The sequence below is a fragment of the Paroedura picta genome, chromosome 1, assembly GCF_049243985.1.
Source record: "Paroedura picta isolate Pp20150507F chromosome 1, Ppicta_v3.0, whole genome shotgun sequence".
NCBI lineage: Eukaryota > Metazoa > Chordata > Lepidosauria > Squamata > Gekkonidae > Paroedura > Paroedura picta.
Genome location: NC_135369.1, coordinates 88,292,552 through 88,316,833, shown reverse-complemented (window position 1 = coordinate 88,316,833; position 24,282 = coordinate 88,292,552). Strand labels below are relative to the sequence as shown.

General features: G+C 42.3%; 2 protein-coding genes across 18 annotated transcripts in view; one reads left to right on the top strand and one right to left on the bottom strand.

Annotated features, from left to right (window-relative positions):
* Positions 1-11,256, bottom strand: part of WDR27 (WD repeat domain 27) — a 114,275-nt gene extending 103,019 nt beyond the window's left edge. For 10 of the 16 annotated variants that reach the window (XM_077347015.1, XM_077346930.1, XM_077346939.1 and 7 more), the window contains exons 1-4: positions 11,150-11,235; positions 9,925-10,175; positions 2,855-3,053; positions 1,475-1,616 (exon numbers count right to left, since the gene is read on the bottom strand). In XM_077347015.1, coding sequence (XP_077203130.1) covers positions 1,475-1,616; positions 2,855-3,053; positions 9,925-9,932 — 349 coding nt within the window. In that variant the 5' untranslated portion in view covers positions 9,933-10,175; positions 11,150-11,235. Of the gene's footprint in view, positions 1-1,474; positions 1,617-2,854; positions 3,054-8,617; positions 8,751-9,924; positions 10,176-10,816; positions 11,110-11,149 lie in introns of those variants that run through there. The other 6 variants (XM_077346971.1, XM_077346963.1, XM_077346948.1 and 3 more) reach the window with 6 other exon arrangements.
* An 8,753-nt stretch (positions 11,257-20,009) lies between these two features.
* C1H6orf120 (chromosome 1 C6orf120 homolog) lies at positions 20,010-23,907 on the top strand. 2 transcript variants are annotated; one of them, XM_077346910.1, is made up of 2 exons: positions 20,010-20,231; positions 23,114-23,907. In XM_077346910.1, exon 2 carries the CDS (start codon positions 23,119-23,121, stop codon positions 23,689-23,691), a length of 573 nt encoding a protein of 190 aa, XP_077203025.1. In that variant the 5' UTR covers positions 20,010-20,231; positions 23,114-23,118; the 3' UTR covers positions 23,692-23,907. The 2 variants fall into 2 exon arrangements, with proteins under 2 accessions (XP_077203025.1, XP_077203032.1); XM_077346917.1 differs by lacking the exon at positions 20,010-20,231 and adding an exon at positions 20,288-20,604.
* The last annotated feature ends 375 nt before the right edge of the window (positions 23,908-24,282 follow it).

The window sequence follows — 24,282 nt, the reverse complement described above, 5'->3', positions numbered from 1 at the left end:
TGCACAGGGGATACCTTTACCTTTACCTTTAATATGATCAATCTGCAGCACAACAGCCTTGGCAACAAGCTATTTACATATTTAGGGTGGAAAAATGTTTGCTTCACATCAATTGTTGAAATGTAATAGTAAGTCAGTCTGCCTTTGTGACTAACAAAAAATTGAAAAACCTGGTAGAAAAAAACCAGGTTGAAAAACACATTTAACATGTCCTGTTTTTCATATGTCAAAATCCTCATATTTGAGCACTTAAAAATGACTTTCATTCATGCAACCCTATAAGCTGGAGAGCTTAAATACAAGCAGAGACACAGGACCGTTGGGATGAGAGAACCCATCCTCTCCTCCTTTGGCAATGCATTCATTCTCTCGCTTCTGCTCCTCCCTTGCCTGTCTTCACTGCCATCCCTCTGCAACTCATAAGGCAGTTGTGGGCCCAGCAGTGGCTCCACCCGCCTGCCTTGTCAACAGTTCCATGTTCCACACAGAGACAGTGGGTCAGCAGTGGTGTCTCCTGTTCCTTCTCTGCCTTCCCACATCATTGCCAGGAGGGAGAGTGCTTCTCTTATACTGCCATTCTACTTGTGAATGAGACCAGGGAGATTTGTTTATTTTAATTATATTTATTTATTATTTACATTTATAGACCCCCCTATCAAACTGGTCACCTCAGGGGGGTTTACATCCATGGAATTAAGTGGTCTGTGCTTGTGCTGACCATGGACCTCTGTTTTGTACAGATTTAGGTTTTTGGATTTTTTTATTGTCAGAAACCAAGGTTTGAAGGTAGGCAACAGGGTTGTGATTAACCAGCAACAGACACAGTGAAACAGAAGCTGTTTCTATTATTTTGGGTTTTTTAACTGCAGATTTCTCTGCAAACCTGAGGCCTTTTCAGGTTTGTAGAGTTGTCTCATGCGTTTTTTGCTCCCATCTCCAGATTCAAATTTCAACAGAAGAAGCCACATTGAGAATTAGAGATATATACAAATGATGTAACCTAAACATTCAGTATTTATTTGACTTTTTAACTCAAGCCTTTTTCTTCTAGTGCATAAAGCATTTAAGCTCACCTCCATATTTATCATAGCCTTACACAATGTGTTTTCTGATTACTGTTACTAGCTGTATATTCTAATGAGATCATGTTAAAATGAACCACAGTTCTGCAAGCAGTTAACACTATTTATTTTGATCTTTTACATTACACCATGAGACAAAGCAAATAGAAATCAGAAGTTTAAAACATTATTAGACTTCCACTCTACACATCCCAAAATTAACACAAACAAATCCACATCTAACAATCTAACAAAAGTTAGCCTCCGGTATCTAATCAGATATATATTTATGTCAAAATAAAATACAGCTGTTTTGTGATGGTGATTCAATCATTATGTCAAGTTTTATGAGGTCCTGGAAGAGCTTAGAAGGTTTAGTCCAGGTGCAATAATAAATATACTAATTTGTTCACCTTGTAGTGCCTTTTTCATGCATTCGTCCAGGTTCCACACTATCACATAGTCACTCGAAGCAGAACAAATAAGGAGTGGATTGACTTTGCTCCCAAATGTCAGGGCAGTAATTGAATGGTGATGTCCTATTAAGTGTAATGGCTGACAAAATATGTTATTAGTAACATGTAATAAACACATGTAACAATTTCTTCTCAAGCATTCGTTTTATTTACCAGCTGTCTTGGTATGATATATAATAATAATAATAATAATAATAATAATAATAATAATAATAATAATAATAATAATAATAATAATAATAATACCTATTTTAGCTATTAACATTTTGGACAAGTTATAAACATGTAAGTTCAGAAAAGTTATAAACATATACAGTAACAGTACTCTAAACCCTGACTAGTGGATATCCATCTAAAGATATTTACAATGCTTAAAATGCCTAGAAATTCTAGCTAGGCTTTGGCAGGACTCCCAAAGAAATTCCAGATGTTGGCTAATTCCCATGTCTTTCTGTTTGCTCTCACTATTTGAATGTCACGCACAGAAAGCATTACCAAAAGGCACTCTTGATGGACAGCAGATACCCCAATGGAAAAGGCACTGGCCACTACATTTTCTTAATAATAGCTTCAATTCTGTGTATATTTTCTTGGGAGTAACTCCCATTGAGTACAAACCAGCCTTTCTTTCCATATAAATGGGCATGTACATTTACTCCCAAATATATTGCACAGAATCTACTTAAGTAAACATGCATAGGACTGGACAGCATTTAACTCTAGCATTAAGCCACAGTTCATTGCTATACTTTCAACAATTAACAATTGCTTTCTCTTCAGCTACAAAAAACAAAACAAAAATCTTGGATGGTAAATTATCTTTGAATGACCAATTTTTTTTTTCTGGATACAAACTTCCAACAACTGTTTTCACTCATTTCAAGAGAACATGCACGGGAAAAGTAGATAATTGGTTATATTCCTTAGCTCAGTGGTTCTCAAACGTTTAAACTTCAGATAGATTTCAAGAACTGTCTACATACTGCTTTCCTTCTCCCTAACATAAAATGCAGAATCTCAAATCAGTTAACATTGAACAAGTTTATTTTGTTGTTTAATATTGATGATATAGTGAAATAGTGAGCGATTTACTGCCTTTCATTATCTTTTCACACACATACAAAGACAAACCCAGAAATGCCACTAACCCTCCTCTCACAGCTCAACATGTTCCTCTTTCTTTTTTCACAACCCACTTGTAATACTACTGTAACCCACTGTGAAGTCTCAGGCAATAGTTTGGGATCCATCATCAAAGACCATTGATTTTAGCATTTTATACATAAAGTGAAGACTGAATGAAACAAGTTTTTTAACCTGGTGGTCAGTGTCATCAGTTGTATTCCAAATACAAAGTTGATTCCCATTCCAAGGAAAAGCACAATAATGCAGGTCACAAGCAAGCTGAACATGAGATTCTGGAACTTTGGATTGAAACACTTGCTTTTCAAGAACTATACTGCCGTTACATCCTTCTTCGGTAAAACAGAGATCCGCAGGGCTTTCCATAGTACAGCTGAAATAGATCCAAGTTAGCATATAATTAGAAAAGCATCATTCATTAACATTGACTTTAGAGATATTTTTACTTCAATCTGAATTATTCCAAATACTAGCAAGGAAGCCCATTGCAAGCAGGAATGGAATGGGAGCTAGGACCCAGGGGACATCTAACTGGCCTCTCTCATAGAATCATAGAATCATAGAATCATAGAATCATAGAATCATAGAGTTGGAAGGGGCCATACAGGCCATCTAGTCCAACCCCCTGCTCAACGCAGGATTAGCCCTAAGCATCCTAAAGCATCCAAGAAAAGTGTGTATCCAACCTTTGCTTGAAGACTTCCAGTGAGGGGGCACTCACCACCTCCTTAGGCAGCCTATTCCACTGCTGAACGACTCTGACTGAGAAAAACTTTTTCCTGATATCTAGCCTATATCGTTGTACTTGAAGTTTAAACCCATTACTGCGTGTCCTTTCCTCTGCAGCCAGCAGAAACAGCATCCTGCCCTCCTCCAAGTGACAACCTTTCAAATACTTAAAGAGGGCTATCATGTCCCCTCTCAACCTCCTTTTCTCCAGGCTGAACATTCCCAAGTCCCTCAACCTATCTTCATAGGGCTTGGCCCCTTGGCCCCAGATCATCTTCGTCGCTCTCCTCTGTACTCTTTCAATTTTATCGATGTCCTTCTTGAAGTGAGGCCTCCAGAACTGCACACAGTACTCCAGGTGTGGTCTGACCAGTGCCGTATACAATGGGACTATGACATCTTGTGATTTTGATGTGATGCCTCTGTTGATACAGCCCAAAATGGCATTTGCCTTTTTTACCGCTGCATCACACTGCCTGCTCATGTTTAGTTTACAATCCACAAGTACCCCAAGGTCTCGTTCACACACAGTGCTACCTAGAAGCGTATCCCCCATCCAGTAGGCATGCTTTTCATTTTTCTGACCCAGATGCAGAACTTTACACTTATCTTTATTAAATTGCATCTTGTTCTCATTTGCCCATTTTTCCATTGTGTTCAGATCTCGTTGAACTCTGTCTCTATCTTCCGGAGTATTTGCCAGTCCTCCCAATTTGGTGTCATCTGCAAACTTGATGAGTAGTCCCTCCACCCCCTCATCTAGATCATTAATAAATATGTTAAAAAGTACCGGGCCGAGCACCGAACCCTGAGGTACCCCGCTACTCACCTCTCTCCAGTCTGATGAAACACCATTGACAACAACTCTTTGAGTGCGGTTCTCTAACCAATTCCCTATCCACCTAACGATCTGAAAATCCAGATTGCAGTCCTTCAACTTATCCATCAGAACATCATGGGGAACCTTGTCAAAAGCTTTACTAAAATCCAAGTAAATGACATCAACCAAATTTCCCCGATCCAGCAAACCTGTTACTTGGTCAAAAAAGGAAACTAGGTTGGTCTGGCAGGACCTGTTGGAGACAAATCCATGCTGACTTCCTTGGATCACCAAATTGTCCTCCAGATGTTTGCAGATCGCTCCCTTTAATATCTGCTCCATTATCTTCCCCACAACAGAGGTCAGACTCACTGGTCTGTAGTTTCCCGGGTCATCCTTCCTCCCTTTTTTGAAGATCGGAATAACGTTTGCTCTTTTCCAGTCCTCCGGGACATCTCCAGTCCTTAAAGAGGTTCCGAAGATGATGGACAAGGGCTGTGCAAGTTCTCTGGAAAGTTCTTTGAGTACTCTCGGGTGCATTTCATCTGGACCAGGGGATTTGAACTCATCCAGTGCAGCTAAATGCCTCTCGACCACCTCTCTATCCATGTTAACCTGCCACCCAGACACTATCCTTTGGCTACAGCCATCTCTAGATGTGCCTAAACACTTAGACCTGTGGGAAAAAACAGATGTAAAATAGGCACTAAGCCTTTCTGCTTTCTCTGCATCTTTCGTTAGAGTTTGTCCATCCGCACCCAACAGCGGGCCTATTGCCTCCTTTACTTTACGTTTGCTCCTCACGTAACTGAAAAATCTTTTCTTGTTACAATGGGCTTCCCTGGCCAATCTTAGCTCACTCTCAGATTTGGCCTTTCTGATGATTGATCTACAGTGCCTAGTAACCTGTAGGTACTCTTCTTTAGAGCTCTGTCCTTCCCTCCATTTTCTGAACATTTTCCTTTTCTTTCTTAGTTCCTCTTGAAGTTCTCTGTTCATCCAAATAGGCTTCTTAGAGCTCCTGCAGTGTTTTCGTCTTTCTGGAATAGTCATTGATTGAGCATGCAATAGCTCTTGTTTGAGTAGCGCCCACCCTTCACATGCTCCCTTCCCTTCCAGCATTCTCGTCCATGGTATGACACTCATCATGTCTCTGAGTTTATTAAAGTTTGCCCTACGAAAATCCAACATCCGCGTCTGGCTACAAGCTTCCTTGGCTCCCCATCTCAAAAGGAATTCTATGAGGACATGGTCACTTCCCCCTAGGGTCCCCACCTCCTTCACCTCATCCACCAACTCTTGCCTGTTGGTCAGTATTAAGTCCAGTATGGCTGAACCTCTTGTGGGTTCATCTACCATTTGATAAATGAAATTGTCAGCCAGGCAGGTCAGAAACTTGCATGACTGAGGACGCTTCGCAGAGTTTGTTTCCCAGCACATATCTGGGAAATTGAAGTCACCCATGATGACAAGGTCCTGCCGTTTGGATATTTTCTCAAGCTGCTCACAAAGTGCAGCATCCACATCCTCTCGTTGGTCAGGCGGTCGGTAGCAGACACCAACCACCACACTGTTTGTTTTCCCCTCGCTTATTTTCACCCAGATGCTTTCCACTGTAGATATGCTCTCCTTCACTAGAATTTCCTGACAGGTAAGCCCTTTCCTCACATACAGTGCCACTCCTCCACCTCTTCGATCTATTCTGTTTTTTCTGAACAGTTCATATCCATCCACCATTACATTCCAGTCATGAGAATCATTCCACCAAGTTTCTGTGATGCCTACTAGATCATACCTTTCCATCAGCATGAGAAGTTCCAGCTCTTCCTTTTTATTGCCCATGCTTCGGGCGTTAGTATAAAGACATCTGAATCCTTTTACTTTTGGTTCCCTATGAGCTGGCCTTGCCGGTTGGGCTGCCTCCGATAGTTTTCCTTCCATACACTCCCTATGTTGATCGTCTCCTTCCCCTAGTGGCTTTAGTTTAAAGCTCTCCTGATGAATCTCCCCAGGTTCCTGCCAAACACATTCTTCCCCAGTTTTGATAAGTGCAGTCCATCAGGTGCTAGTAGGCCTTCCTCAAGAAAGCCTATCCCATGGTCCCAGAAACCAAATCTCTCCTGCCGGCACCAACTACGCAGCCAGTGATTCACCTCCATTATCTTCCTCTCCCGACGCATTCCTCTTCCCTTGACAGGCAAGATTGAAGAGAATACCACTTGTGCCCCCATTTGCTTGAGCTTCCTCCCCAGATCTTGATAGTCTTTTTTAATAGGAGCGATGGTATTCAGGGACATGTCATTCGCTCCCACATGGACCATCACAAATGGGTAGCGATCCGTAGATTTGAGGAGTTTGGGCAGCCTTTCTGAAACATCTTTAATTTTCGCCCCTGGCAAGCAACACACCTCTCGGGTTAGGGGGTCGGGCCCAGCCACGTGGCGATCCATTCCTCTTAGCAGGGAGTCTCCAATTACCAGTACTCTCCTTTTTTTTTTCTTCTCAACTCCATTTCCTTCTGTCCCCGTGGCCTCTTCCCTTTGTCTTAGAGTTTGTTTTGGGACCTCTTCCCTTGTTGACCCTTGCACCTCCTCTGCAAGGGCCTGAAATCTATTCTGGAGCTCCAAAGGCCCCGAGAACTGTCTCGCCCTTCGCCGTTCAGTCTTTTTCCGAACTGCCTGCAGAGGCTCCCTATTGTGGTCAATCTCCTTGTCCTCTTCAGGACTGGTTGTATTCTCTTTATTCTCTTTATTCCATGTTGCAGAGCTCTGGACTACGAACTCCTCCCCTTTCTTACTTTGGGTCAGAGTAATAATTTTGTTTTCTAATCCCCTAATCTTTTCCTCCAAAAGTTTTACCAGCTTACACTTGGGGCAGCTGTAGTCCATCTTGTCTTCTGGGAGGAAGGCAATCATGTCACACTCACTGCAGATGATGGGATGAGTGTCCTGGAGGTCCATTGTAATGTCTAGGCAGTGCAAGTACTAGGGAAATATAATCTACTGATATAATCTACTGATTCTAATTGCTCGGCCAAGAACCCCAGGCTAAGAGCCACAGGCCAAGAGCCCTTTGTCTCTTGCCAAAGGCTCGCGCCTCTGGTGAGGAGTAGCCCTTTTTAATCCTCCCAACAATTACCCAGCAATCACCTCACCCAGGCAGAACAATAGCCTCACCTGGTCAGCAGCAACTCTCCCCAGTAGCTCTCTCCACGTGCTCTCAGTTGTCTGAGCTCTGCCTCTGGTGAGGAGTAGCCCTTTTTAATCCTCCCAACAATTACCCAGCAATCACCTCACCCAGGCAGCACAATAGCCTCACCTGGTCAGCAGCAACTCTCCCCAGTAGCTCTCTCCACGTGCTCTCAGTTGTCTCTCTTATATTGTACCCCCATCCTGGGTTCTGGTCTTTATATCCAAGGGCAGAATTTTTTAGAATTGATTTTAGAATTGTTAAACTGTGATTTAAATTCTATTGTTGGATGTATGTTGTTCACCACTCTGAGTCTGCTTAAGCAGAGAGGGCAGTTTATAAATCCAAATAAATAAAAGAGTGGCAATTCCAGTGGAGCCTACTGGGTGCTGGCCGCTGGGTGATTCCCTTTGCCATCTGTTGGTGAGAGTCAGATAACAACCCCTGCACTGGGCATTCCACATGACTGCTCAGTCACAAGACCCCTTAAGGGAGTCCCCAACAGAAGCAGATGAGCACGCAGGCCTATCCCTTGCAAAAGATATGAAACATGTGTCACAGTTCACAGTTCCTCCCCCTTTTGCACACAAGTTGGCTGCTGCTGACATAATTAGCTGACCAGCCCAACACTGCTGAGCTTGAAACACATTACTTGCTGAAGGACCAGCCACATGGTCCTTCTCTCAGCTTGGGCCACAAATTCAGCCCCTGGCAAGTTGGGTTCCTTGATTTTCATTACAGTTGGTCTCCCCCCCCCACACACCTTTTTTTTTCTTTGCAGTTGTGCTTGAGAGACATTGAAAGGGAACAAGCAAATCTTCCTGGGTTTGATTTTTAGAAACAATTACCAATTAGTAACAGCCGTATGAGAAAAGGGCCTATCTTAGCTTTTGGGTACAAGTCATATTTAGTGCGTTTTCCCTCTTCATAAGCATTGCAATACATTGAAGCAAGAAGATTAATGCTATAGGAGAATGACGTATATAGAATTCTTGATCAATAGGAAATGAGATCATGAGAATGCTTAACATGACTGACACATTGTTTCTACAGAGAATTTGAACAGGATTTCTAGCTCCTCTGAATAGCATCCTTCATTGTGAATAAGCAGGTTGAGGTATAAATAAAAGCCAACAATTTGGAAACAGAAGATAGAGTTGTTTTCTGTTGTGCTTATTATTGATTAAATGTTTTCTTACCAATAACAACTTCACCTTGGAACAATCATGCAACACGGCATTTCCAGGTAGCTTCAGCTTTCTCAAAATACACCATTTTCTGTCTTGTTAAAGACGTTGGCAAATGTGCAATGAGGAGTCAAGCACCAAGCTGCTTAAAGGAATAACATAGTTTTATGTATGTGTGCAGGGTCTTCTGTGACAACCATAAACTATTGGGATGTTTTGTTAATATAGTTGATTTGCCCAGTCATACAACTGTGGTAGTACAGTGAATAAATTTCCCAAGAAGTATAATGAATTTTATTCAAGTAGATCCAGTTCACATTCAGGTTGCAGTTGAAAGACAACTAATCTAAAATGGCCAGTTTGTCCAGCATCATATGTGTGGGACTATGAAAGTATTGATATCTACAGTAAAACCTTGCACACATATATGGAGGGAGGGACATGACAAAGCAAGAGATAGAGAGGAGGTCAGATGGCAGCTCCCAGGTTAAGACAAAGAGAGATATCATCTATATACACTTAAGAATCATAGAATCATAGAGTTGGAAGGAGCCATACAGGCCATCTAGTCCAACCCCCTGCTCAATGCAGGAGTGATGTAGCACCCCTCAATGTCCAGGCATGGCAAGTCACTCACTCTAATATGTCTCCAGAAGGGCTGATTTTTCTCTTGTAATGCTGTCCTAGTCCCGGTTAAGAGCAGACTACCATGTAAACAAAGGCTAGTGATGTAGGGGCATCCACTGAATGTCCCTTACCTCGAAAACCGTAGGGGTTGCCATAAGTTGGTTGTGACTTGATGGCAAGAAAAACCAAACAAGCCCAGTTGTATAACATGAACTTTTCTTCTGTATATTGCCTTCGGACTGCTCCCATCATGAAATTCCAGTCATGTTTTCCCTCCCTTTTGGACAGCAATACTTACAGTAGCAGAAAAATGAATGGGACAGCTTCCTACAGAGGGCATCGGCAACGATGTGTAGGTAGCACATTTATATTAGGAACTTTTCAAATAACCTCCTCCTATGTCCTGGGCTGAATTGACCCGGGATTGGAATAAACGTTCCGTGCAGATTCAGCCCTGATTGACTTAAGTGGAGACTTAGAGCACATTTTATCCCTGTTTGCTTTGAGATGAACAACAGTTAGTTAAGTGCTATCCATGGGTTCAGAGGTGGACATGTACACCGGTAGCAATTTGAGCTTTTTATTAGGACCCCAGCATGGTACAAGTAGAACTGCAAACTGAACCCCCTCTCCCCAAAAACCCCAACACACACAGAGACACACACATACAGGCAAACAATGGATCTTCTCACCAGTGCATGTTATTGGTCAGTTTCAGTTTAAACTGATCTAGCCACGTATTGGTCAATTACATTGTAAGCCCCAATCCTGCCTCGGACATCAGGCTTGGTTCTTGGCAGTTAGGACTCTTACTCTCCTCTTGCACAAAGTTGTTTCACTTCTTAATAAAATTTTCTTATTCTTTAAGAAGCTGCTGCTCTCCTCCTCTTTGGATATCTAAACTCTGCCAACAAATTGATGTGGTGAAGATGGGCAAGGACCACTGAAAACAATTGAAAGAAAATACAAACCTATATTGCTTTAAACTAGATTCAAAGAAACCATATATTTATTATGGCAGTTTGGTGTAGTGGTTAGGAATACAGACTTCTAATCTGGCGAGCCGGGTTTGATTCTGCCCTCCCCCACATGCAGCCAGCTGGGTGACCTTGGGCTCGCCACAGCACTGATAAAACTGTTCTGACCAAGTAGTGATATCAGGGCTCTCTCAGCCTCACCCACCCCACAGGGTGTCTGTTGTGGGGAGATGAAAGGGAAGCGACTGTAAGCTGCTTTGAGACTCCTTCGGGCAGAGAAAAGTGGCATCTAAGAACCAACTCTTCTTCTTCTTCTATTTGCTGGATTTATATCCTGGCTTTGACCAGAATCCCCAAAGCAGCTCACAATCTTTGTAAAATGAAGCAAATTTCATTAAGAAAACTAAAGCACTCTTCATCTTGCCTGCAGTGAGACAGAGCAGTGCATGGGTAAATTCCCACCAATGCTGTCTCTGCTGCATTTTTTTCTGAGCTCATCACCGGCTTACATGTGCAGAAGAATCATGTGGTAGAATGAGTTGTACCACTTCAGATTGCAGGTTTACACTTTCGGATACTCTCCAGTACTTAAAAAAAAAAAACCCACCATCACTGCAAATAGGACAGCAGCACAACAAAGATAGGGACATTTCTCCCTCCAGTACTAGTTTTCTCTTGCCACCGAGATAGTCCCACTTGCGATCTGAAGTGGTGCGGGATACTTCATACACCGGTATGTGCGAATCAGTGGCGGGCGGCGCTGAGAGAGGGAGAAGAGGGGCGGCCCAATCGAATTCATGCGTCTGGCCAATTCCGAGCTAATTCTCGGCTCATTGCAACGCTCCATTCTAGGCAAGACGCTCGTTCGGAGTTCGTCCCTCAGCGACTCAAGTCAAGGCCTCGGGGAGGGTGGCGAAGGGGAAGGTCTCCCAGTTCTTACCCTTCCTGGCCGCTGCCTGCTCATGACCGCTGCCGGCGCGCGAGACGAAGGAAGAGGCTTTCCAACGCTGCCCCGGGCGACCAAGGGGAGCGGAGTTACGTTTCCTAGGCAGCAGAGACGCCTACGGCGAGGCTAGTGGGTCAATTTCAGCCATCCCGCCGCCAAGCGTCCTCTCTGTTGTTTTAGAAAAGCAGCGGAAAGACTTGGGGGATCCCTTCTTTATATGTTTTCTAGCAAGGTTGTTGAATGATCACCATCATCATCACATACAATTTGATAGGGGGACATTTTGTCGTTTTATCAGAAGGGTGCTTGCTGAATTTCTGTTTTATTGGGGGTATTTCAAATGAAATTTGTCATACTGAGCACTTGTTTGAAGTAGTAAATCAGGAAATATGCCTTCCGTTTTGCTTTTAAAAATATGGCTGCCCTATTTTCATATTAACTGTACTAGACTGTTTCTCTGTTAGGTAAAGGTAGAACCTTTGCTCTTCACTCTGTTAACAACAGTTCTTGTTATTAAAAAGAAGGCTTTCTCCCTATATAGGGCTGTTAATGGTTGAGAATGGTGTTTGATGCTTGTTTTCGAAAGGACCCGTTAGGAGAGGAAATTTTGGATTGGTTGGAACGATGGGGTGAAGTTTCTTAGTGCTGAAGAGTGGGGAAAATGGTAGAATTCTAAACAAAGTTACACCCTTCTCAATCTAAATTAGGACTGGAGTAAGGTATGCAACAAAAAGTAATAGTGTCTTGGAGCATGTTAGAATGTGATGCTGAGAAATTAGAGCTAACTCCTACCCGCCCATGTTGGGCAGCAGGGCTTCTAGTTGTTGGGTGGGGGTAAGATTGAGCAGATAGTTACTTCCTCTAGAATTAGAGGAAGTTATTGGAAACTGGAAATGTGGGGCCAGATTAAGTAAAAGAGGACAGCCAGCTCCATATGTTCTGTGAGTGATACAAGAAACAAGAGGTATAGCTGGACAGAAGCAGCAGATTCTGTGGCATACTTTGAAGTCTTAACTTCTCCCGCCTGACTCTTCAATGTGGATAAAAGTCAGATATAGATGATTTTAAACTGATCCTCATAAATGTGTATGATATTTACATTGAAACAAACAAAAAAACAGACCATCATACTATAGATGTCTTAGTGTATAGGTAGCAACACAAAAAATACATATCCCCTGCGATGTGGGGCTGCAATGGTGCAAAAACATAGTTGAAATATATGGATCCTCATAGATGCACTTGAGTTTTGCTCTAGATCATCCCAAATTCACCATATGATCACCAATAATATCAACAGTAATATAGCTACACTTTTGTAGAAGAACCATGAAGCAAAAACAATTTCAAAGCAATTCCTGATGGATCCTCAGGGTTTTTGCATTGGGTCAACTAAACCTTATCATCAAAGCACATATTAGTCTAGATCACAGTTTGCACGACAAAAGTCACAAATCCATACTTTTGTGGCAACACCATGGAGCAAAAACACGAATCTGAAGCATGAAATTTCATCCATCCTCAGAGTTTTTACATTGGGTCACCTCACATTAACCATCAAATCACATATTGTGTCCACAGCCACAGCTTGCACCACAACAATCACAGATCCAAGCCTTTGTGCTGACACCATGCTGAATAAATATGATTCTGAAAAACAGATCCTGATGGATCCTCAGGGTTTGTGCATTGGGCCACCCCAACTTCATCATCAAATCACATATCATGTCCATGGCCACAGCTTGTACCACAAAAATCACGGATACACATGTTTGTGGAAACAACATGCTGTAAATATAGGCCAGGCCTTTTGCAGGTCTCTAAGGTGCTCCTGGACTCGATTTTAAGAGAAATAAAAATCTACAAGTCTGAACAAACAAAGAGTTATATATTTGAATTCTCTACTTGAAAAAAATGGGAGTGTTCTGCTGGCCCCAGCTGATGTAATCATTATCATCAGCATCCAGCAGTGAATGCTTGAGTTTTGTCATGCAAGGTGTGGCCATAGACAAGATATGTGATTAGATGGTGATTTTGGGGTAATCTGATTAAAACCCCCTGAGGAGCCATCAGAATCCATGCTTTGGAACTGTTTTTTTCTCCATGGTGTTGCCACAAAGACATGGGTCTGTGATATTTGTGGTGTGTGCAGTGGTTATCGATATTTTAGGTGATCTAACACTGAGTTTAGGATGATTTGGCACAAAAAATCATGAGTATCCATGAGAATCTGTATATTTCAGTTAAGTTTTTGCACCATTGTGGCCCCACGATGCAGTAGATATATGATTTTTTTGGTGCTACCTATAGAGTAAGATAGTATGGTCTACATTGTGATGGCGGTTTTATTTCGTTTCAATGTAAAAATCATATTAACTCAAGAGGATCCATGCCTTGGATCCCTATTTTTGTGCTGCTGCAGTGCCACAAAGTGTTGAATCCATTTTTTAAATGACCCAGTCTATGCGTCCTGGCTTCCAAATGTATTTTGATACAGAATTCACTTTAAAAAATGGAGGAACCACAAGGATCTGCACAGGGTCCAACTTTTACATTCTTCCTGACTTATTCTCCAGATCAGTCTACTAAAAGCCAAACTATGGCAAGCCACTGGGCACCTTCTATGGTGCACTTTAAGTTGGTCGTGACTTGTTGCATGTTTGCTAAAAACATTGATCACTCTATCTTAATATTGTTTGTTTTTCATAAAGTATTTTTCCCATGGAGTTTATGTGAGGGTTCATATATCTGGACATTATTCAAATATGATTCTACAATATGAATAACACATTGCTAATATATATTTTCCATATTTCTTCTTCCAGTATTTCTTCTTCCAGTATTGTGTAGATAAATTCTCTTTTGTAATAAATCGTAATGACTCTGTGCTTGTGCGGTGCTGGGAAGAATCCATTCATTCAGCTCACCACAGACAAATCTGACAAATCTATTCTGTAATCATTGCCAATATTGAAGGGTGTCTTCAGTAATAACAATAAGTGAAACAATTTGTTTATTTGTGCCATCTAGTGTTTAACTTCTGGCACAGGATGTGGTCTGAAATTATGTGTAACCAAGTTACAATCATGCGAAATCGTTACTTTGCAAGGATGAGAGACTTCCGTTACAAGACTGAAGAAAGATATAATTAATGAAATGTAGGTAGCAAGTGGAACAAAGTGATTTTACTGGGATAAAACAGAGCAGGCCAGGTTTTCTATGGGACTGAAATCCAGAAAGACCTAGAAATGTAAATATTTTTTAATTCTGTGATTTGATACATTAAACATTTTTATTTACTTTGTGCTATTGAGCATTTTGCTTCTCTGTATGTCTCATTTCTGCTACCAGTCACTTTGTGAATTAATATAAAACAACTGCCCCCTGAATGACCTTATGTAGTGCAATCAGATGAAAAGGACCCAGGAACTGTACCCCAGGCTTATCTTCACATTCCAGTAGGCCAAGCACTTGCTGTTGCATGTGCAAGGGGAAATCCTAGAAAAGGATCAGAGGAAGGGGTTGAGGTCATTGTTAAATCTGTGGGTTCAGGAAACAAGGACACTGTGACATGTTGGTAGAATGCATGTTGGCAGGCGATCTCACCAGGCTGCAGGTTGAAATGATCTCTATGTTGACTGGGGCAAGCAGGTCTTGAACGAGGTCAAAGGTGGCAGCTCTGCAGGTGCTCAGAAAGACAACTCGCTTCTTGCATGATGTTGTTGGATTTGAGGAAGCATCGGAGGCACTTGAAATATGAGGCCCATCTGGCTGAGTAGTTGTGATCAAAAGACTTGATTTGGCCCATGGTGGCCATAACCTTTGCGTTGACTGAGCCTGCTCTCCAATCAGTGCATCAGCTATGCTGATTACTCCCTTTCCTAGAGGTCAGGCACTGGATGGAAGGAGTGATTTCAGCAGCTTGTCCCCCCCACCCCCTCAGAAGGCAGGGCTTCACTGTAGTTATTTCAATGGTCACTTGCCAGGGCTGCCTACCTAGCACAATGATTCCATTCTTGTCACCAGTGTTAAATCCTTGGGTTCAAAAAGCACAGGCACTGTGAGTTCCCTTTTTATTGACCCCAGCTCTAAAATACAAAAGAACTAAAACTGAACTGGACTCCACACCCCTGAAAACACCAACATAAATACAGCAAAGAACAATGGTAGATTCCAGTGAGTGCATGCCATTAACCAGTTTCATTTTTAACTGATTGGATCTGGCAGTTGGGATCCAGCTACGTGTTGGCCAATTGTGGTTGCACAATTACAATCCTGCCTTGGACCTTAAACTCAAATTCTAGGTTGGTCTACATTCTCAACTGTCATACTATGGATTATATTCTGCTGAAGTTCCATTCTATGCCCTGAACTAGGGAGCCATTAAAAAGAAGCAGAAACTTGTGCCTAAAGTGCTAAAGTAATGGATAAACACTGCTTGTAGGCTACTAGCAAGGAATCCATATTAAGCAATACACTAGGTTACCTGTTTGGTATGGGCCCACCCCATATGGATTACTAACTTTCAGATCTGGTTATGACTATAGATTGCATTGACTGAATCGGAGGAATTGTTTTTAGAATCAGGGTATAAACCCTGTTAGAGCCTCTTGTGACGTAGAGTGGTAAGGCAGCCGTCTGAAAGCTTTGCCCATGAGGCTGGGAGTTCAATCCCAGCAGCCGGCTCAAGGTTGACTCAGCCTTCTATCCTTCCGGGGTCGGTAAAATTAGTACCCAGCTTGCTGGGGGGGGGGGGTAAACGGTAATGACTGGGGAAGGCACTGGCAAACCACCCCGTATTGAGTCTGCCATGAAAACGCTAGAGGGCGTCACCCCAAGGGTCAGACATGACTCGGTGCTTGCACAGGGGATGCCTTTACCTTTACCCTTATAAACCCTGTTGATGGCAATTTGATTTATATGCCTGTAATTAAATGCAGGATTATATTTAAAGTCATGTGAATCTAATATGAAACAGCCAAGATGTTGCGTTTCCATATGTAACTTAATCTTCCCATTCTTATTTATAAACACTGCATATCAAAGGAGAAACATCTCTAACAGAAACCACATATGCCCCAGAAAGAGTATCCAAACCCAGTATTGTGAGCTGTGGATACACTAAATAGGAACAACATGTGGGCTAGAGCTTTCCAAGTATTTTTAACATTGTAGGATAAGTACTTTGTAATCAATTAACATTTAGCTGTTAACATGTTATGCCTGCTAGATGAAAGCCAATTAATTTGCTTTTTGAATGTGACTGATTGTGATACTGCTCTGGGCAGATGGAGGTATACTGGCTCAGTTGCAGTCCATTGACATTATGCTGCCACAATAGGCAGTATACAGTCCAAAAACTCACAGTATGATTGACATCTTTAAACCACTTGTGTAATTCCATAAGAACGACTCTGGAATAAGTGGTTTAACAGAATCACAAGTGGTTTGGAACTATAATGTTCCAAGGCTCTTTGCAGCAAAATCTGCCTAAAATTATGCCAGGGACTGTTTTGAATTTCAATTTTTTTATGTTACATGTTTGTCACATTCGTTGCACCCAGCTTTTACAAACTATTTGCTCATTGTGTGTCATTTCTTTTCTACTCTCTGCAAACACCCCTGGAACCTTTCCATCATATGACTACTAAATACTAAGATTTCTTCTTCCTCACTTTGGAACCAGAACATTCTAGTGATTCTGATATTAATAAGCTTGCAATCCTAACATCACTTTCATAAGAGTAAACCCAAAATGGGACTTTCTTCTGAGTCAACTTACCTAGGCTGGCTCTCTCCATTAAATAGTCATAGTTGCTTGTTTATTGGATGTTACACACAAGGACATAGTATATTATAGATTCAAGTGGGTAGTCGTGTTGGTCTGAAGCAGCAGAACAAAATCAGTCCAGTCGTATCTTTAAGACCAACAAAGCTTTATTCAAGGTGTGAACTTTCGTGTACATGCACACTTCCTCAGCTACAATTTATAATATATTATAAATGTATAATATAGTCTGTGTATGTGTAAATCAAGAAGCAGTCTAAAGGAGGTTCATGAAAACAAAAAACATTAAGGAGCCAATTTGATATAGTGGTTATAGTGACAGACTACGAACTGGGAGATTCCAGGTTCAAATGCCTACTCTGCTATAGAGTTTATTATCTTTATATTAGTAAAAAATATATATGTCTGTGTGATTTATTTCTAATTTAATTTCCAACAGATTAAAAACTGCTGGAAAAGCAGGAGGCAAATTACAACCCGTGTATTAATTACTAAAATGAGATTCCTGAATAATATCTGCCTGCAAATCGCACCGTTAGGGAGAGGCCTTTTAAGTACATAGATGAGAGATCACCAAGGAAGCCTAGAGTTGCTAGGCAGGCAATGGCAAATGACTCCTGCTCCTCTCTTGCCTTGAAAATCATGTGAGTTTGCCATGAATCAGCTGTGATGGGGTAGCAGAGAAAAAAAAGATGTGGAAGATGTGTGTGGTTATCAGATAGCAACCCAAAAACACTATGCATATCTTCAAAACATAGTTATTTCCATCTTAAGGGAGGGCTTATTAGCTTAGATTTTCAGACCAAGAATATTTTTGATTCACATCCCCAAAGCCTTATTTTGCCAGGATGTTATGCCCTTTTGATCCATAATAGGTAGATAACTTTTCTGTAGGGAGATATTTTGATGTTTAACACTGTTAACCATTACATTTCCTTATTCCACATTTTTGGGAAAGACAAAACAGGGTCTTGAAGTGTAGGGATTTGTCTCTGCTCCTAGCTGTTGGGCACACCCAGGCAGGGTCAGAAAAGGTCAGTCTCTGGTCTCTATGTAATCATCAGAAAGACAGGGTTTCTGTAAATTGCTAATCTGGAGAAACCTTCCTGGGTGAAAATTAAGCCATGTTTTGCACTCTGATAACAATGTAATGTGTACACAAACAAAAATCTTCTGTAAACTTTCATGGCTAAAATGTATATTGCAAAGTCTGCTTTCCCGGGCTGAAGAGAAAATCATAGAATCATAGAAACATAGAGTTGGAAGGGGCAATGCAGACCATCTAGTCCAACCCCCTGCTCAACGCAGGATCAGACCAAAGCATCCTAAAGCATCCAAGAAAAGTGTGTATCCAACCTTTGCTTGAAGACTGCCAGTGAGGGGGAGCTCACCACCTCCTTAGGCAGCCTATTCCACTGCTGAACTACTCTGACTGTGAATTTTTTCCCCCTGATATCTAGCCTATATCGTTGTACTTGTAGTTTAAACCCATTACTGCGTGTCCTTTCCTCTGCAGTCAACAGAAACAGCATCCTGCCCTCCTCCAAATGACAACCTTTCAAATATTTAAAGAGGGCTATCATGTCCCCTCTCAACCTCCTTTTCTCCAGGCTGAACATTCCCAAGTCCCTCAACCTATCTTCATAGGGCTTGGTCCCTTGGCCCCAGATCATCTTCGTCGCTCTCCTCTGTATCCTTTCAATTTTATCTACGTCCTTCTTGAAGTGAGGCCTCCAGAACTGCACACAGTACTCCAGGTGTGGTCTGACCAATGCCAAATACAATGGGACTATGACATCTTGTGATTTTGATGTGATGCCCCTGTTGATACAGCCCAAAATGGCATTCCCCTATTTTAACGCTGCATCACACTGCCTGCTCATGTTTAGTTTACAATCCACAAGTACTCTAAGGTCTCGTTCACACACAGTGTTACCTAGAAGCATATCCCCCATCCAGTAGGCATGCTTTGCATTTTTCTGACCCAGATGCAGAACTTTACACTTATCTTTACTAAACTGCATCTTGTTCTCATTTGCCCATTTTTCCATTGTGTTCAGATCTCGTTGAGCTCTGTCTCTATCTTCCGGAGTATTTGCCAGTCCTCCCAATTTGGTGTCATCTGCAAACTTGATGAGTAGTCCCTCCACCCCCTCATTAATAAATATGTTAAAAAGTACCGGGCCGAGCACCGAGCCCTGAGGTACCCCGCTACTCACCTCTCTCCAGTCTGATGAAACACCATTGACAACAACTCTTTGAGTGCGGTTCTCTAACCAATTCCCTATCCACCTAACTATCTGAAAATCCAGATTGCAGTCCTTCAATTTATCCATCTGAACATCATGGGGAACTTTATCAAAAGCTTTACTAAAATCCAAGTAAATGACATAGGCTAGCCTGCTTGAGAAGGCAACCATGCAGTAGCCAAGCTTCTTCAGAGCAAGCTAGCAGAGAGAGAAGCAAGCCTTGTGTCTGTCATTCACTGAAGGTTGTTCATTAGTGAGTAAAAAACATTCTGTGCATGCTTAGAGGCACAAACAGCCAGTTCACCACTTAAGAAGTCTGCAGGGCCAGATCAGTGGAAGGTGTTAACATGGCAGGAGGTGAGGGACTAATCTAGAAGCCCTGACCTTGACCACCATTGCCTTGAGATCTTGGCAGTGGATGAAAGTTCCATATATTATATCTTGAGTGGGCCCTAAGTATACATTCTTTGAGTGCAGAGAATAAGCACAGAAAACCAAACTGGACAATAATTTAGTAAATCCTCGAGTTACTGAAGTTTTCAATTCTTTATGCTTAAAAAAAAATCCCAGTTATCATGAAGATCGAGGGAGCATTCGAGCCCCATAGCCAATTGCTAGGGTTGCCAACCTCCGGGCGGTGCCTGGAGATCTAGGATAACGACTGATTCCCCAAAAATCAGACATCAGTCGGAGAAAACCGGAAGGGTGGACTCGATGGTATTATCCCCCCATTCAAATCCCTCTTTCCCCAAACTCCGCCCTCCTCAAGGTCCACCCCCAACACCTCCCGATATTTCCCTCCCCAGAACTGGCAAGTGCATATCCTGCAGCCACACACGCCCGAGCCAGTCTCCGCCGTGGAGACCGCCCCCTCCTTAGGGCTCGGGCAGGCCCGTCCCAGCAGAACAGGGCATCGTAGACAGGCGGTCTCCACGTCTCGCGATACTCGCTGAGTCTCGTGGTCGCGGGCGTGAGCGGCCGTGTCTCAGCTTCCTTGCTGTCAGGAGGTTCTGGCGGCCTCCTCGATGGTGACTGGCGGGTGAGCGGGGGCGAGAGCGGGGGGGGGGGGTGGGAGGAGGGGGCGAGCGGCGGGGCGGGGCAGCGGAGGCCGGGCGAGTGCCGCCGGCGCTTTGGCTGGCGTGGAAAATAAAGCGGCACTTTGAAGACGACTCAAGTTTTATTCTGGCACATGAGCCCCTGCGGGCTTGAGACGAAGCGCTGGTGAAGACTTGGGCTCTGAGGCGCGAGGCACCCGAATCGCGTTAGTCCCCAAACTCTCACACGGCTCACGTTGCTTGTTCATGCAAAGAGGCCGCCTCGGCTCCCAGCCTCTGACATTCGGCTCTGTTTGCCTTGAGCAGTTGCTCCGACTCAGACTTCATAGGGCGCCCCGAGGGTCTTTCTTTCTCTTGGTGAGTCCTCAGCTGCTCCGGGAAGTTAGAGGCCTGAAAGAGAAATACGTCCCGTCCCACCCCGACTGGAAGAACGCTTGCAAGACACGCTTGGGCAACCAAGCGACCCCTGCCCGTGTCTCTGGGGCGAAGCCTCCTCAGGCGCTGCCCCCGCGACTGTGTTGGAAGGGACCCAAATGCCTTCAGATTTTCTGCTTGGCTCCACATTCAAACAAGTTTGGGTGCAGCAGATTCTGCCCTCCAAATAAATGGTTGAGTGTACAGTTAATTTTCAAAGAAAAATTGCATTGTGCTTGTTCCTTGCTGCAGTACGGGTAGTCTTTGGATTTTTTAAAAACTTAAGCGTCCCCAGGTTTTTCTACTGCTCTTGGCACACGGTTGGTGATTCTTGTACTGGACTAGGTCCACTAAGTAATCTAATGGAATGTTTATATTTGGCTAGAAAGAGTGTCCATTACAAGCCATGATCCAGATGCCAAACCTAATTATCCTCTACTGCTATTTCGCTCTCCACATGCAGGGTTGGTTACCATCTTAAATTGCTGTGTATAAGGGATTGCCAAGAGTTCGACACAATGGCTGACAGCAACAATATGGGAAAAGTTATTGCCATCAAAAATCTTACAGTAATATTATGCCATATTTCTTTGAGACTGGCCTTTTGTCAGAGAAACTTTGTGTAGAATAGACAGATTCATATTTTGTAGATATGTCCATGCGTACTCGGGATGCCAGGTTCCAGGTGGTACCTGGGGATTCCCCCAGAATTACAGCTCACCTTTAGAGATCAGTTCCCCTGTAGAAAATGGCCATTGTATGCCATTATGCCACATTGAAGTCTCTCCCCTCCCCAAACCCTGCCCTTTGCAGGCTCCACCCCCAAAGTCTCCAGGTTTTCCCCAACCTGTACGTATCAGTGATCAATAAAATACATTTTGTTGGGAATTTGTTAAGTTTTATAGCATTTATCTTGGTTTGTAGATTCCTGTTAAGTTGGCTTGAGTCTATTTAAAACGTAGGATCTAAGTATTTTAATTGTACAAAAACATATTTAGGAACAACAACATTATGTTATGATCCTAATGGACAGTAAAACAAAATGTGTCAATTCCTAACAAGTGGGCCTCCGTGAAATTTTCAGTTTTGCCACCAGTTAAGTTTTATACTGCATAATAATTTGCAGAACATATGCTATACCAAGAAGTAGGACAATTTTTGATGTTCAAGTTAGTTTTCATAATTTTTAATGAAAGATTTAAGAGATGATGGATCTCCATTCCTATTTGTACCTGATATGGTGAGCTGACTCATAAAAATGTATAGCCTGAAAATTTTTGCTGGAATTTAACATGTTACTGGACTTGAATTTTGTTTAACCCAAACTGTGTCGTATCTTTTTCTAGGAAAGCATTTTCACTGAAAAGATCATTCATTTTACTAAAGGGTTTTTTACCTGCATATGTTTAAAACCTATAGGTCTTCCGGCAGGACCATCTTTTCCCTCATAATTCCCCAAGAGCACTAAGATCTTTGTATCAATGTCTGCTCAGGGTCCACAGCTCAAAAGAGGTGAAGTTGGCCCCCAGCCTGGTGGAATGTGCTTCCTGAAGAGAGGGCCCTGCAGGACCCGAATCAGTTCTGCAGGGCCTGTGGACTGAGTTATTCCACCAGGCTTATGGTCAAGGTCAAAAATAACATTCATCAAGAAAAACTGGCCTCACCACTGGGGGGGGGGGCGGGGGGAGAGGAGACAGAAGATGGAAGATTGACTCCTTGCCAAAAACTCCATCCAGAAATCTAGTTGAGGGGCATTAATTACATTAGTTGTAAATATTTTAACTTCTAAATTTTGCATGTTGTTTTTATGCTGTTACCCACCCTAAGCAATGTGGAAAGGTGGAATACAATTATTATTATTATTATTATTATTATTATTATTGAATTAGGTTAGACTCACTAAAGGTGCAATCCTGTGCACGCTTACATGGAAATAAACCCTACTGATTAAAACTGAACTTATTTCTGAGTAAAAATGCATAGAATAGTACTCCAATGGCATTAAATTCTATGCTACTATGTGTTACTTCTTTGCTGAATATTTCCTGTTTAAATGTTTTCTTATTAGTGTACTTTGTCCGGTTACTTAGGCATAGTAACAACAGTCACCCCCCACCCCCCCGAGTATAGCTAATTAAACTATACTGGGTATGTTCAATGACTGTGTGGTGTAGTGGTTCAGTGGTGGTCTATAAACAGGAGTCAGGTTTGATTCTCCACTCCTCCACATGCAGCCAGCTGGGTGACCATGGGCCAGTCATAGTTCTTATCAAGCTGTTCTTGTAGAGCAGTTCTCAGAGCTTTCTCAGCCCCACCTGCCTTACAGGGTATCTGTTGTGGGGAGAAGGGAAAGCAGTTTTGGGTAGTGAAAAGCAGGATATAACAAACCTGCTTCATCCACTTCTTTTTTTAATTAGCTATAAAATGACGTGAAATAATATGTCCACCACAGGTGCCATGGCAGCTCACTGGAAGAGGGTACTAGTGATGCTACTTGCTTGTCAAGGACTTCTAATGACAACCACTTACAATGAAGAAGAGGATGTACCTGAAGAATGGCTACTCCTTCATGTGGTTCAAGGTCAGATTGGTGCTGGAAATTACAGCTATTTGAGGTTAAATCATGAAGGAAAGATAGTGCTTCAGATGCACAGTTTAAAGGGTGATGCAGACTTGTATGTATCTGATAGGACTCTTCATCCCAGTTTTGATGATTATGAATTGCAATCTGTAACTTGTGGCCAAGATGTAGTTCACGTGCCAGAACACTTCCACCGCCCAGTAGGAATTGGGATTTATGGTCATCCTTCTCACCTGGAAAGTGAATTTGAAATGAAAGTATACTATGATCAGACAGCTGTCAAATATCCACTGGATGCGGGCTCTTACAATCCAGAAGACATGGAGATAAACCTGAAGCAGTTTCATTCAACAGAAGATGAGTCTCAGGCTGAAGAATCAGTCTTCTGGACTATACTGATTGCAGTATTAAAAATAATAGCTGAAATCCTTTTTTGGCTTTATGACTAAGCTAGTTACAGGTAATCAGTCACCTGGAATCAAACACTTTTCTGTGAAATTAATACTAACACTTTCTATGCCGATGGGAAAATAAAGCCATATCTAATTTTTTATTGTAAATATGCTGCAGAATGCACAGTATTTGTACAGATTTACGGTAACTGAGCAATGTGAATTATGAAAATTGCAGTCCACTGTGACTTTAAATAAAATTTATTTTCTGTATACAGTTGTTTAACATTTCAGGAATGGGAAACTGCAAGTTGAGTATTTCATCATGTTCACCCCTGGACCTTAAACAGTTTAAGTGGGCCTGTGCATGTGTGAATCATTTGCCAGTAAAATTTCTGTAACATAAGACGGCGAATTCACGTTGCCAGTACAGAAGTTGTATGTACACCACACCACCACCACCAGAGGCATGTGGTTTGTTTGAATGCTCTTGGTTGTTCCACAATGTGGAAGGATTCTTAAGTTGCAAGATCAGTAGGGTAATACATGAAGACAAGCATTCTCTGTGAGTGACAGAAAGAATGAAAAAAAAACTTGCCCAGACTAATCCAAGGTAATGCTTACTTACCATAGACTTCAGGGTACAGA